General features: G+C 30.4%; 3 protein-coding genes across 5 annotated transcripts in view; 1 reads left to right on the plus strand and 2 right to left on the minus strand.

Annotated features, from left to right (window-relative positions):
• Positions 1–1,874, minus strand: part of LOC108762492 (cytochrome P450 9e2-like) — a 15,476-nt gene extending 13,602 nt beyond the window's left edge. Inside the window, exon 1 of one of the 2 annotated variants that reach the window (XM_018509517.1) lies at positions 10–1,874. In XM_018509517.1, the coding sequence (XP_018365019.1) occupies positions 52–1,617 (1,566 nt within the window). In that variant the 5' untranslated portion in view covers positions 1,618–1,874 and the 3' untranslated portion in view covers positions 10–51. Of the gene's footprint in view, positions 1–7 lie in introns of both variants that reach the window. The other variant, XM_018509526.1, reaches the window with a different exon arrangement.
• The window catches only part of LOC108762513 (thyrotropin-releasing hormone receptor), a 39,321-nt gene extending 31,580 nt beyond the window's left edge, over positions 1–7,741 (plus strand). For both annotated transcript variants that reach the window (XM_018509553.1, XM_018509546.1), the window contains exons 3-6: positions 5,737–5,941; positions 6,348–6,456; positions 7,177–7,398; positions 7,474–7,741. In XM_018509553.1, coding sequence (XP_018365055.1) covers positions 5,737–5,941; positions 6,348–6,456; positions 7,177–7,398; positions 7,474–7,492 — 555 coding nt within the window. In that variant the 3' untranslated portion in view covers positions 7,493–7,741. The remainder of the gene's footprint in view (positions 1–5,736; positions 5,942–6,347; positions 6,457–7,176; positions 7,399–7,473) is intronic.
• Positions 1–12,371, minus strand: part of LOC108762540 (dynein heavy chain 1, axonemal) — a 102,920-nt gene that overhangs the window by 71,007 nt on the left and 19,542 nt on the right. The gene's annotated exons all lie outside the window — the stretch shown is intronic.

Raw genomic sequence — 12,371 nt, forward strand, 5'->3', positions numbered from 1 at the left:
TATATATATATATATAATTTCATGCTTAAAATGAATTGTAAATATGCATTATTACTGTCCCTCAATTCTATGTCCGTTTGATGAACATGATGTAATAGAAATTTTTGATTTTTTCGGTCGTAACTTCAACCAAAAATCCCCAGCTGGCCACAAAGCTATAGTTTTCTTTTCGAACGTCAATGGAATTCTAGTTTTAACGTCGAGTTCAATATCACAATGCCATAGTAAATAGAACAGCATGATTTTTATTTCCATTAGAGCGAATCTGTTACCTATGCAGATTCTGGGTCCAATACCAAATGGCATATAGACCGAGTTGTCTACATCACCATTAAGGAATCTGTCTGGATCGAACTTATCTGGATGCTGATAGTACTTTGAATCGCGATGCAAAGCGAAAACTGGGAACCATATGCGATCTCCAGGCTTTACCACGATTGGTTTGCCATCCGGAGTTGCTGGTGGTAATTTGGTCTCTTTGACACATTTTCTATCAAGGAAATGTGCTATTGAATACAGTCTCTGAGTTTCATTTACCACGGCGTCTAAATACTTCATGCGATTAATAGCCTCGTAGGTAGGTTTACCATTGGTCTGTTTGAGAACATCGTCGATTTCTTCTTTCAATTTTCCTTGAACATCAGGATTAATACCGATTTCGCGCGTCATGAAACACATAGCTGTTGATATGGTGTCGAATCCACCGAGGAAGAAAACGAACGCCTGGGCGGTCATTTCATTGATGTCGAACTCAGGGCCATTATCATTGTTTCTGTTCTCCATCATCAATTGAATCATATCTGGGCGAACAATTCCCTGCTCATCTCTGACTTTCACTGTGGTGGCAACAACATTTTTGAAAAAATTCTCTACCCTTGGTCCAAACATTCTTAGCTTAAAAAGTTTCGCAAGTTGCGGGAAGTTGAGATGCATTTGAAACTTGAAAGCCAACCAGGGTTTATTAAAATTTAATGCCTCCTTGCCAAGTAAGAAGAATTCGTTGTTCGGATTTTTAAAAGAATTCACCTCTATACCGAAGGCGCACGTAGCTATTGTGTCGTTAGTGTATCTGGAAAGCAAGTCCTTCATGTCATACGTTTTAGCCGCTTCTCCGGACTGCGTTATCACAAAATTGGTTAAGTTCTCGGCGCATTGGCACATAAGTCCAAACATCATCTTCATCTTGCTGGATGTGAAACTGGGACTAAGAAGTTTTCGCATTTCGCGCCAGTGATCCCCTTTCAGGTTAAACAAATTTCTGCCAGCTATCGGATCAAGAATTTCGTTGACAAAACCTTGGTGGTCGCAGAAGTTATCAAACTGTTTTATAGCAATCGTGGAAATCAAATCTGGATCACGAATAACGAAAATTGGCGATAAAAAATCGTAGAGACCGAAGAACTTTGCGTCCGGGAAGAGATTATACATTTTTTGTAGAAGCTCCATATGAGATATACGTCGAAAAGCAAAAGGCGCCATGTTACCCAGCAATGGAATCGGTCGCAGATGGGGAATGTTCAGTCGCTCAAAGTAAGATGATTTAAACTTATTCAGAACAAAATAATATAAACAAATAATCACTGTTAAAATAGTCAGAAGCAAAGTAGAAGACTCCATCGTGATAAGGTTTCCAAATTAGTTGTACAAGAAGACAATTTTTTTTTATTAGGTTTTCTGATTGTTGTCAACAGAGAGTTTTTATTTCAGATTGATGAAACGATGTTCACACTTGATTGTTAAAGTAGTGTCAATGTCACAAAAGAACAAGAAGCACAAAATTACTAATTACATTATTATAATTGTTTTGTCAGTTGTTGGAAATATTATCTAACTGGAAATAGAAACTGTTAGCTCATTGTATTAACTGGCGATGTGATGTATTCACCATGAGCAAAATTCTACTACTGACTATTGCACGAACGCCACGATAAGATTAATAACCTTGAAAATGCGCAGATATGAAGTCATAAAAAGTCAATTTATCTATCTCCTTGAGATATTGTACTCCGTCGTACTTCATAAACATGTTTATATCAATATATAATAGTGTCACTTCTTTTAATAAATTGGATTGGATTCGAGTGGCATTTTCCATTGATTAACGTTTTTTAATAAGTCAACTATGTAAGAGATGCACAATCATGTTCAAAGTTAGAAGTTGGAATAATATTTCTGTATGTATTTTAAATACATTTATCTCAAATAAATAACTTTTAAATTTAATTTAACTTTTTAATAAGAAAACATATATAATATTTTCTTTTAATAATTTATAATATTTATCATGGATATCCGATTCCATATATAAATAATAAAACACAATAGGAGATTATAGATTAGATATAGAAGATGATTTCCATAATATAAAACATAAAACATCCTCACAAATTGATATAAACGTTCTGTATCTAATGGAATATAAATTAAAAAATAATTTTATTGAAAAATACTATTTATTTTTTAATTATTTTAATACTTTATTAGTTTTTATTTTATTTTTATTATCATTTTTTTTTCAAGAAAATGCAATAACTTTGAAGGTACTTTATAAGTTTATACTACTGCCCAAAGCTGCACAAGCTACAATACTGTAAATATTTTTTTTTATTTTATCAGAGCATATTTGACTATAGAGTTTTTATTTTTTTATCATATCAACTTTTATCTTCTTTATCATTTTAATCCACTAAAATAGATAAATAACTCTAAAAAGGATAATTCGTAAATTATAATTTAATAAATTGGATTTTAATTAAAAATATGTATTTTTAGTGCGAATGTTTTTCTAAATAAAATTTTAATAACAATAATACTATACATTATGAATATTGACTACATTTATCGTGAACTCATTTTTATTGATGTGTAAAATTGCTCTTTATTAAGCGAATTATTGGAGTTAAGTGAGTTGAAGGTTAACCGATGATGTGTGGGTTTTTTATTGATGTATAAGATGTCTAATAGAAATCGTGGTAAAATTGAATAAGAGATACTAAGTGTCTTCTATTTAAGGACATAAGTCAACACAAATATTGTTCTGTCTTTATTGTAATATGAAATATCACTAAATGGAAGGCAGCCAATTTCTTGCGTTGAGATAATAAAAAGTATAGAATAATTTTTTAGATTGACTGCGTAATCTTTTAGAAAAAATGTTGATTAAAATAATGCGATTTTTTATTATTAATTAAACACATATTATTTGATATGTTTAAATATTAACTATAGATTTATTAAGAAAAAGAGATCAATAGAGATCAAAAGATTAATAAAATAATTAATTGAATAAAGGTATTTTGACTGTATATCGAAATAATTTTTTATTTTTATAGGATATCGTGAAACTGGAACACAGTTAAAATTCTGATAATATTGACATGGTCATTTTTTGCAACGAACATTTCAGTGGTACGCCGGCACTATGTAATCAAATTTAAACTTTTGTATTTGCTGATACGGAACTTTTATTCAAATCTACGAACACATACAAACGTAGTTTCTATATTATCGATGTTTCTGAGAAACAAAGTCATTCTGACAAGAAAATTTATCAAAGTGGATAGAGGTTCGCAATTAAGGACACAGCATTCTATTAGTGAAATGTGATCATAATGAAAATGGTGATTTGAAAAATGAGTAGGTACTTATGTGATGTGTTACTATGATTGGCACCCTAAGGATATTTCCGTAAATAATCCGCTTTCTAGGAATACAGAGTATCAATAAATTGTTGGACCCTTTCGCACGTATTAATCGAATAAATGGTTTTTCTTCTTATGAGCATAATGTGCTAAATATATATATTTTTGTAAATATAAAAATTGCATCTGTGATTTGATATTAATTAAAGTTAATTAATAAAATTCGATTTTATCATTGGCTGCATTCAGCGGAAAAAACCGCTCAGTGAGCGATTTTTTCACTAAACGCACCCATTATTGTCAATTTATTAAATTTTAAGTAATCAAAAGGTACTTGAAAATACGAATAAAATTGACCAAATTAATCCATTTATTTGTTATTTTAATTTAAATCTAAATTAGAAATATTTTTGTCTATATATGTAAATACCGTACTGATTAAATGCAGACTACATAATCGTATCATATATTACATTTGTCTTTTTATTATTTTTTCATAAATATTTTATATTTTATAAGTTTATCTTTCTCTAAAATAATTTTATATTACAATTAGTACAAGAAGTTTTTTAAATACTATTTTATATTTTAAAAAAAATATTTTGTTTTGTGTTTTTTTATATGACAATACGATTTTATATTAAATAATAAATATATCAAAATAAAAATCATCAGCGGTTTATTATAAATTAATTATATAAACGATTCGTGAAAAAAATACAAAAAATCTCTTTTCTTCACTATGTAGCTTGCAAGAGAATGCATGTTTATGAAGCGTTTTAAAAAGCACACTATCCGCTCTTTATATACAAATTGCATGTGCATATAGTTTAACCATCATACATCGGTAAATGCATAACGCTACACTTTGCGTATTTTTCGTTCATGTTTATTTCAGTTACTATCACGCATCTTGTGAAACTCGCGTCTGTATACAACATATCCATTTACATAAAATTGCATTCCATATAAGTCATTTATTAAAATTGCAATATAAAGCAACGTATAAATGTAATGTAGTGTAAGAAACATAATTCAATTAGTTTTAAATAAATATATAGACAATTGTGCAAACTAAATCTGTAATGTTTGTTGTTTAATAAACTAGAATAAGAAATTATATTGCATTTTATTTATAGCTAATTTCAGAATTTCTTAATAATGCTATTAAAAAAAATAGATGTACAAAATTATTTCCCTAATCTTTCATAAATTTCATCTATACAATTTATTACAGTACTATTAATATATAAATGTCCTTTTTAATAAAGATATAACTATTAATATGATACTCGCATTACTTTGTTTTATATCCAACTTTTTATTGAAATTATTTTATTATTTTTAAGAATGAATAAAACAGATGGTATAATATTTAAATGTCAATATAAATATTCTTCATATTGTTTATAAGCAAAACACATTAAGGAAAATGATATAACGGCAAACACATATTTATTATGTTATATAATTTATGACTGACATATTTGAAGAGATGATTAGATCTTGGAAAGATAACGTCATTTATCAATGTCTCTTATAATTGATATTCTCTCTAAAACTCGGAGTGTGAAATATCACTCGAAACGAGTGAAATATAAGTATAACAAAAAGTGAAAGTTGAGCTTGCACACTTCGAATGACTCGCGACTGCAAGAGTAAATCTCATAACTCTTCAAACCTCTACAAATTGAAAAAATATAATGCAAATTCTAATGTTTCTTCTTGAGTAAATTATATTTTCTCTAAATTAAATTTAAATTATACTTTCATACTATTACAAATTAACAATGAGCAATATAAATAAGGTTTGTATACGAAAAGTTATATATGTATATTAAAAGAAGATTTACTGCATTGAAAATAAATGAATAAAATAGAGTATTTCACAGATGTGCTATTTTGTTACGCTTAGATTGCGATAATATAGTTTTTTTATATGTATCATTGCTTTTGTTATTCAACAAATCATCCTTATTCCAAAATAATTTTCTCGAATAAGGCAACGTTTACATGTGAATGAGTCAGCTGCAAATAAGGGGACTGACAAGTTTTATCGATATCAAAGATGAAAACTTTACAAAACCATTTTCAGAGTGCCAATAGCAGCAATAACGGTGGCGCCGGAAATATGAACCTGGTTTCGCTCGCGGGCACGAATGGGACTCGAAGACCACCCTCTCAACAATCATCGTTTCATTCATCGTCTAAGAACCATTCCCGACATCAACCTGCATCTGCTCCGCCGTCGACACCGCGGAACGCCTGTCAGATGACCGAAATAGAAGCTCCGTGTATACGTAAGTTGGTCTATTGCGACGTGAGATTCAAGCCTCTTAAAAATCTCCCACATGGTATGACTTGTAAGATAAGAATTGTATTCTCTCGTAATAAGAAATTACGTTGTCAATATTTTTTTTGCAAAAGGAAATAAATGTCAATATTCTTTTATAAAGTAATATTTTCTTAATAACGTAAACGCGCGTCGTATTTTGCATGATATTTATAACTATTACAAGATGGCATTATTAAAACTACAAAATAACTTAATAAAAATTTCAAATTCTACAATGATAAAAAAACAAGAAGTTTTGTATTTAACAAAAGGTAAAAAGTCATGTTTCTATCGAGTTATAAAATAAGCTTTTTACTTTTATGATTCTGAATAGATGTAAAAGCTACATAAGATCTATTTTCACTTCGCAGATGTTAGGTCATCTTGTCGGAATCTCGGATCGACTAGATTTAATCAAGAGAGCATCACTAAAATGCTCGTACTTATTAGTACGGTCTTTATATTGCTTAATTTACCGAGGTGAGCATTTTCATTAATTACTTCTATTTATCACGCTTTTTCTGTTTATTTGTTTACGATATGTTCAAAATTCCCATGAATTGTGTTTACGACACTTGCTATAATATATCTCTTCATTTATAGCTTATAAAATACGTATAAATAACTGAATATTTATAATCAGATTAAATTATATGATGTACACATTGTTTCTTTAATATAAATGTTGCAAAAGATTTAATTATTACCTACGGGAAAATGTTTTCAAATTATATCATCAAAACGTCATACGTAAATTGTTGCATTAATCAAGTAATTTAAGCTCGAATAATGTAGTTTTCATTTGATGATAGAAATACATTTGGGCTTTTAGTTTAATATATTTAAACAAATGTAATTTATAGCAGAATTTTATTATATTAAAATTTATAATATTTATTATATCAATGATATGTAACGATGTAAGAAAAAAATTTTGGAGATATTCTACACGTGTGTGAATATTTGCTTTTTAATAGAATTTAAATTTTTCTCTCATGTTATAATAAATGAAGAGAAAATTAATTTCATCTCAATATTATTCATTTAACGAGCAATAAAATTCTATGAATTTTTTTCAAAGGATATAAATTGTGAAATAGATATAAATTACAGTTTGCGATGAAAACAAAATGGTCAATATTTTTTGGTGAAATGAAATTTGCATGGAAATTTTATTGCAAGTTGAATTTTCTGTTTCAGCTACGTGATTCGTTTATGCGTGTTCTTCTTTGCGCTAGCAAAGAAGGATACACCGGAGACACTCTGGTGTCTTCAACAGTTCTTCATGCTGCTTTATTATACAAACTTCAGCATCAATTTCCTTTTGTATGCAATGTGCGGCATCACGTTCCGTCGGTGTCTGGAGCAGATACTGCGTAGGATTCTAAAGAGTATGACTCGGTATCACTGCAGTCCACAAAGGTACATATAATTTGCATTCCATTGAAGATCTGATAGAGATTAAATTTTAAATAGTTGATTAATGGTGACTATTAGGGAATCAGTAAGCCCGTGAAACATCAACGCTCTTTGACTGATGATTCTCCTTTATCCGTGTTTGGTTTCAACTGAGGTTTTAGTCGAAACCCTCGAGGCTTTTGGGCGTAAATCCAAGGATAAATCTAAGATGATCCTGTTTGCCTGAATCGCCTTGAAAGGGCGCACCATTTCACAAGACATGATACGCATTTGTGACTTTAAGCTCGACGTCGATGACGAGATGACGGATTTAACAAAAAATTTGTCAGAGAGGAAATAAGAAAAAGGTTGCTGTAAAACTTGAAACGATAAATATTTGACTGACATAGATAGGATTCTTAAATCTATACGCAATTGTATGATAATGTAGATTCGCAGTTTTGTATGCGAATCACACATTCAGCTGTTATCTTTATAAAAATCTGTTTCTATTTATTCTTGTGCAAATTCGGAGATATAAAAAAGTAGCAAAATCGCTTCGAAATATTCACGATTATGTATCGAGATTTCAATTTTGATTTTTTAAATCATTTTGGAAATTAAATAGCAAATATTACGATATGTAAAAAACATCAAATGAAGTTGATTCTTTTTCTTGGATTTTTGCTTTAACTGTATTTGCAGTCTCTGATTGTCGTATCAGTAATGACCAATGTTCTGTTTTCACATCGTACTTTTTACTTTGAGAGAGAGAGAGAGAGAGAGAGAGAGAATGCATGAAATATTCATATATTCATAGAATCAGTTCTGTGGGTATGAATTATTAATGTAAGAGAATTATCACTGGGGTAATCAACGAATGTGGCAATTATTCTCAAATTACTTAATTTATTTTCATGTTACTTAATTTAAAGAGATGATCGCAAAATTTATATTATTAAAATTTCTTATTTTTTTAAGAATTAAAAGAAATGTATAAAGATACTTTACTTTTACAATGTAGACAAGGAAAATGTATGAATTTTCGAGCATTAGTACGTTTTTTCTACTGAATTAATTTTGTCATTTTTTAACATAATAATGTTATTAATTATAATTTGAAGTTTTTATGTGATATTAAAGTAAATGAAAGAGTATCATATTTTAAAACTTTTCTATATAGTCTTATTTAAAACAAACTAAGATTTCATTAATGACAAAATATAGAGGAAAGCCCCCTATTATGAGATAGGCCTAATATGAGATAGCGGCGTTTCTGCTAAACTAATAAACGCTGTACATTGATTCCACCATGAATGTATTGCTCTTGGATTGAAAACTATTTAGTAGAAAATTCATTATTAGATCATGCTAGTAGTCATTGTAAAAAAAGATTTTAGAATTTTGATATCTTCAAGTTTCATTGAGATGAGCCTTTAAATCTTGTTTATTATTTAATAAATAAATATTTGGCAATAAATTCTTCATGTAGTGAGATAGAGTAAGGTCGTACTAATAGAAAAATACGGGATATGTTGAATTGTTTAATTACAGAAGTTAGATTTGATGATCATATAACCATAAGGCGTGGAAATCGTAATATGAGATACCCAGGGTATTTCTAATATGAAATAACCCATGCTTCTATGTATAGTGAAAATCGTTGTTAAAGTATAAATGTTATTGTACAATAATAAAAAGGATAACTGGAATGAACGTCCAGTGCCTATTTCTGCGATGCTTGATTCCAACTACCTAGAGACGAGTTCTATAATCTATCGCATGCTTATTTTTCGCGCACGCTGGTTGCGTTTGTTCGTATTTTAGAAACATTAAATAAAGTTTTTTAATTGTAATACTGATATATTTTGCGTTTTACTATCGATTTCTCGGGGCACCTCATATTAGGAGCACAATTTTTTGACTTTGCTCACTTTTTACATTTCTTTAATTTTCAAAAAAATGGAATTTGAATTATAATAAATTTTATATAACGTTATCTTAAGGCTCCTGACTACTCAGCTAAGAACTCTGCGTTGACGGTGGCGACACAGAATCAGACGGCGGTCTGGTGAAATCGTGCTTGTATGTGTGTAAAGGCTTAAACACAATAGGCACAGGCAACAGAAAATAACGAGCCGTCCAATTAGAGCTTTGAGATATGATATCGAACTTACACACCAGAGCTTTGATTGGGCGGCTCGTTATTTCCTGTTGCCTGTGCCTATTGCCTGTGTCTATTGTGTTTAAGCCTTTACAGTGCCACACCACGATAAGTGGCCGAACTTATAGGGTGCGTTCAGGGAGCTCACTACCGCACTACCAACGCTAACGCTACCATCCGTTCACGGAGCCAAGATAGCACTAGCGAATACAAGCTCTGTGAACAATAATAGTATAGTAGTTGCCCTAACCATACCGCATACGGCAGAATGGAGCAAGAGCAAGATTCTTTAGATTCTGCTAGATTCTTTCGTTTTATGCAAAAACGCGTTAAACTAGCCTAATTTTATTGATTTTTGAGCTAAACTGTATAATTACAAAATATTGGATAACCATAACCTTATAATTTTTTGCTTTAATGTGACATCCGTTGGACTCAATTTTAACATATAACTTTCCTGTAACTCTTCATCACGCAATTCCATTTCCACGTAATCCATTTTAAAAGCTAAGTATAATGAATACTATTGCGATCATTCATTTTGAAGTATCAGCCAACAATGTTCACTTTAGTATTTACTACACTATCGCTGTTCATGGAGCACACGAACGCCACGCTATCAACACACTACGGCTGCTTTCCTTTTAGGAGACACAGTCGACACAAATCGACACAAGTGTCGTTCTATCTTCGTCACTCTCTGAATATCAAGAAGGATAGAACAACATTTGTGTCGACTTGTGTCGATTTGTGTCATCAAATGGAAAGCAGCCTACCTCTTTGGCGATAGCATTTGTAACGCGAGTCATGACGTCAAACGCTACCAACAATAACGTCATGATAGTGTTTCGTAGTGCTATCAGTTAGCTCCCTGAACAGTGGTAGCGCTGCAAAGCACTGGTAGTGAGCTCCTTGAACGCACCCATAGGCGTGGAAAAGCGACCAGTTTTGACCAGTTTTGACGACGAAATTTGTGCATAATGCCATTTCATTATTATTTGCTTAATTGTGAAAATGTGACTTATTTCGTACTTCTCAAAGTCGTAATTTTCGATGACAACTAAAGTTATCTTGGAATTTTATACGTAAAAGTGTATATTTAACTCGTTTCAACAGTTGTGAAACCGTGTGTTTCTGTCAGAATATAGGCTCACTTTACGAGTTTTTTACGACCATTTACTGACTATCAAGGGAGGAAAGGACAGTTGTCATCGATTTTTACAAATGTTTTAAAGCGATCCCGTCATTTCGTTTTATCCCAATTATCTTTGTTTACAAATGGCATTGTGCGTAAATTTACGTATCATTCCTCGCTTCTGACGTCACGATTCCAACATGGCCGCCGCCATGATTAATCAAGAGTCTTAAAGCTTATTAAATTCCCTTCAAAATGACCTATTATTTTTTTAAATTCTGTCCATAGACTTCTAGCATTTACCCAAAATGAACTCGGTATCTCATAATAGGGGCCTTTCTTCTAATAATTAACAGAATCCAAAATTTATTTCAGATAGTTATAAAGTAAAAGTTTAAAATAGTCTCGATATTTTCCAAAAGCTATTATAAAAATCAATTATTGTAGTAAAATTGAAAAGAACTTTGATATTTTTTCCTAACATTTTATAGAAAATAAGCTGCACGATGTTAAAATTTATTACATTAAACTAATTATTCACTATAAGAATAAAGCTTAATTAAAACTTAAAGAAACAATAAAAATAAATTATTAAATACGCTGCCAGGAACGCTATTTTTTTCTTAATGGAAAACCATCAAATATAGTTGCATACGTGTTATTGGTATACTCAAACGCAAAAGAACTCGCCACGTCTCTTTTACGTTGATTTTCTTTTTTGTACAATTAGGACAGAGATCGATTGACCAGCTCGCCTGGGGAAATCACTGGGAAAAAATTTTTCAGTATTTCATCCGTAACACATGGAAGAGAATATTCTTTTGGGATGCAATTCCACTTAAAATCTCGAATAAACCTGTTTTTCGTGAATTCTCTTTTACGGATTTGTACCTCAACGGAATATTAATAAAAAGAGTAGCGTTAGAAACCTTGTAGTTTTACACGTAATACATGTACATGATCATTACGCGTAAAACATAAAATTATTCATTTTACATAACAAAGTCAATTTGTTTATATCAAATAATCGCTTACTTGATATCAATACAGGAATGTTAATCAATAATCCGTTTCTAAGTATTTTCATAAACTTCTTACTAAAACGTCTGAATTTATATGACAATTGTTTATAAAATGCAGTTTTGTTATTTTTTACTATGTGTACAAAAGGAAACTGAGAAACGAAAGGTATTTAAACATTATATATAGTACTTACATATTTTAATTATAAATGTATACATTATATATATATATATATATATAATGTATACATTTATAGAAAAACTGAAACAGAGGTATTCAAACAAAGATACAAGTTTAACGATCCTTGAATAGGTAGGGATCGATATAAAAACTATAAAAAGTATTGTAAATGTGTTGTGTGCTTATTCAAATTAATAATACATAAATACGAAATTTCATTTTTTTTTTAAGTAATGCATTTTTTATTGCTATTCAATTGCCTTTGAGTTAAAGCCTTATCGTGGAAGCTTTTCCAGTTATACCTTTTAATGGTTGGCGTCAATACAAATACCACGTGTCTGGCATTACTTTGTACGCTCTTTTTACACAAATAAACCCGTACACGTGTCGTTTCTTGAAAAATGTAGTAGAATGGCATGAATATTATATAAACTTTCCCTTACATGTACACGTAATTTGTAAATTCGTAAATTTGGAATCATAAAATGCTATTTC

The sequence above is a fragment of the Trachymyrmex cornetzi genome, unplaced genomic scaffold (assembly GCF_001594075.2).
Source record: "Trachymyrmex cornetzi isolate Tcor2-1 unplaced genomic scaffold, Tcor1.1 scaffold11, whole genome shotgun sequence".
Classification (NCBI taxonomy): domain Eukaryota; kingdom Metazoa; phylum Arthropoda; class Insecta; order Hymenoptera; family Formicidae; genus Trachymyrmex; species Trachymyrmex cornetzi.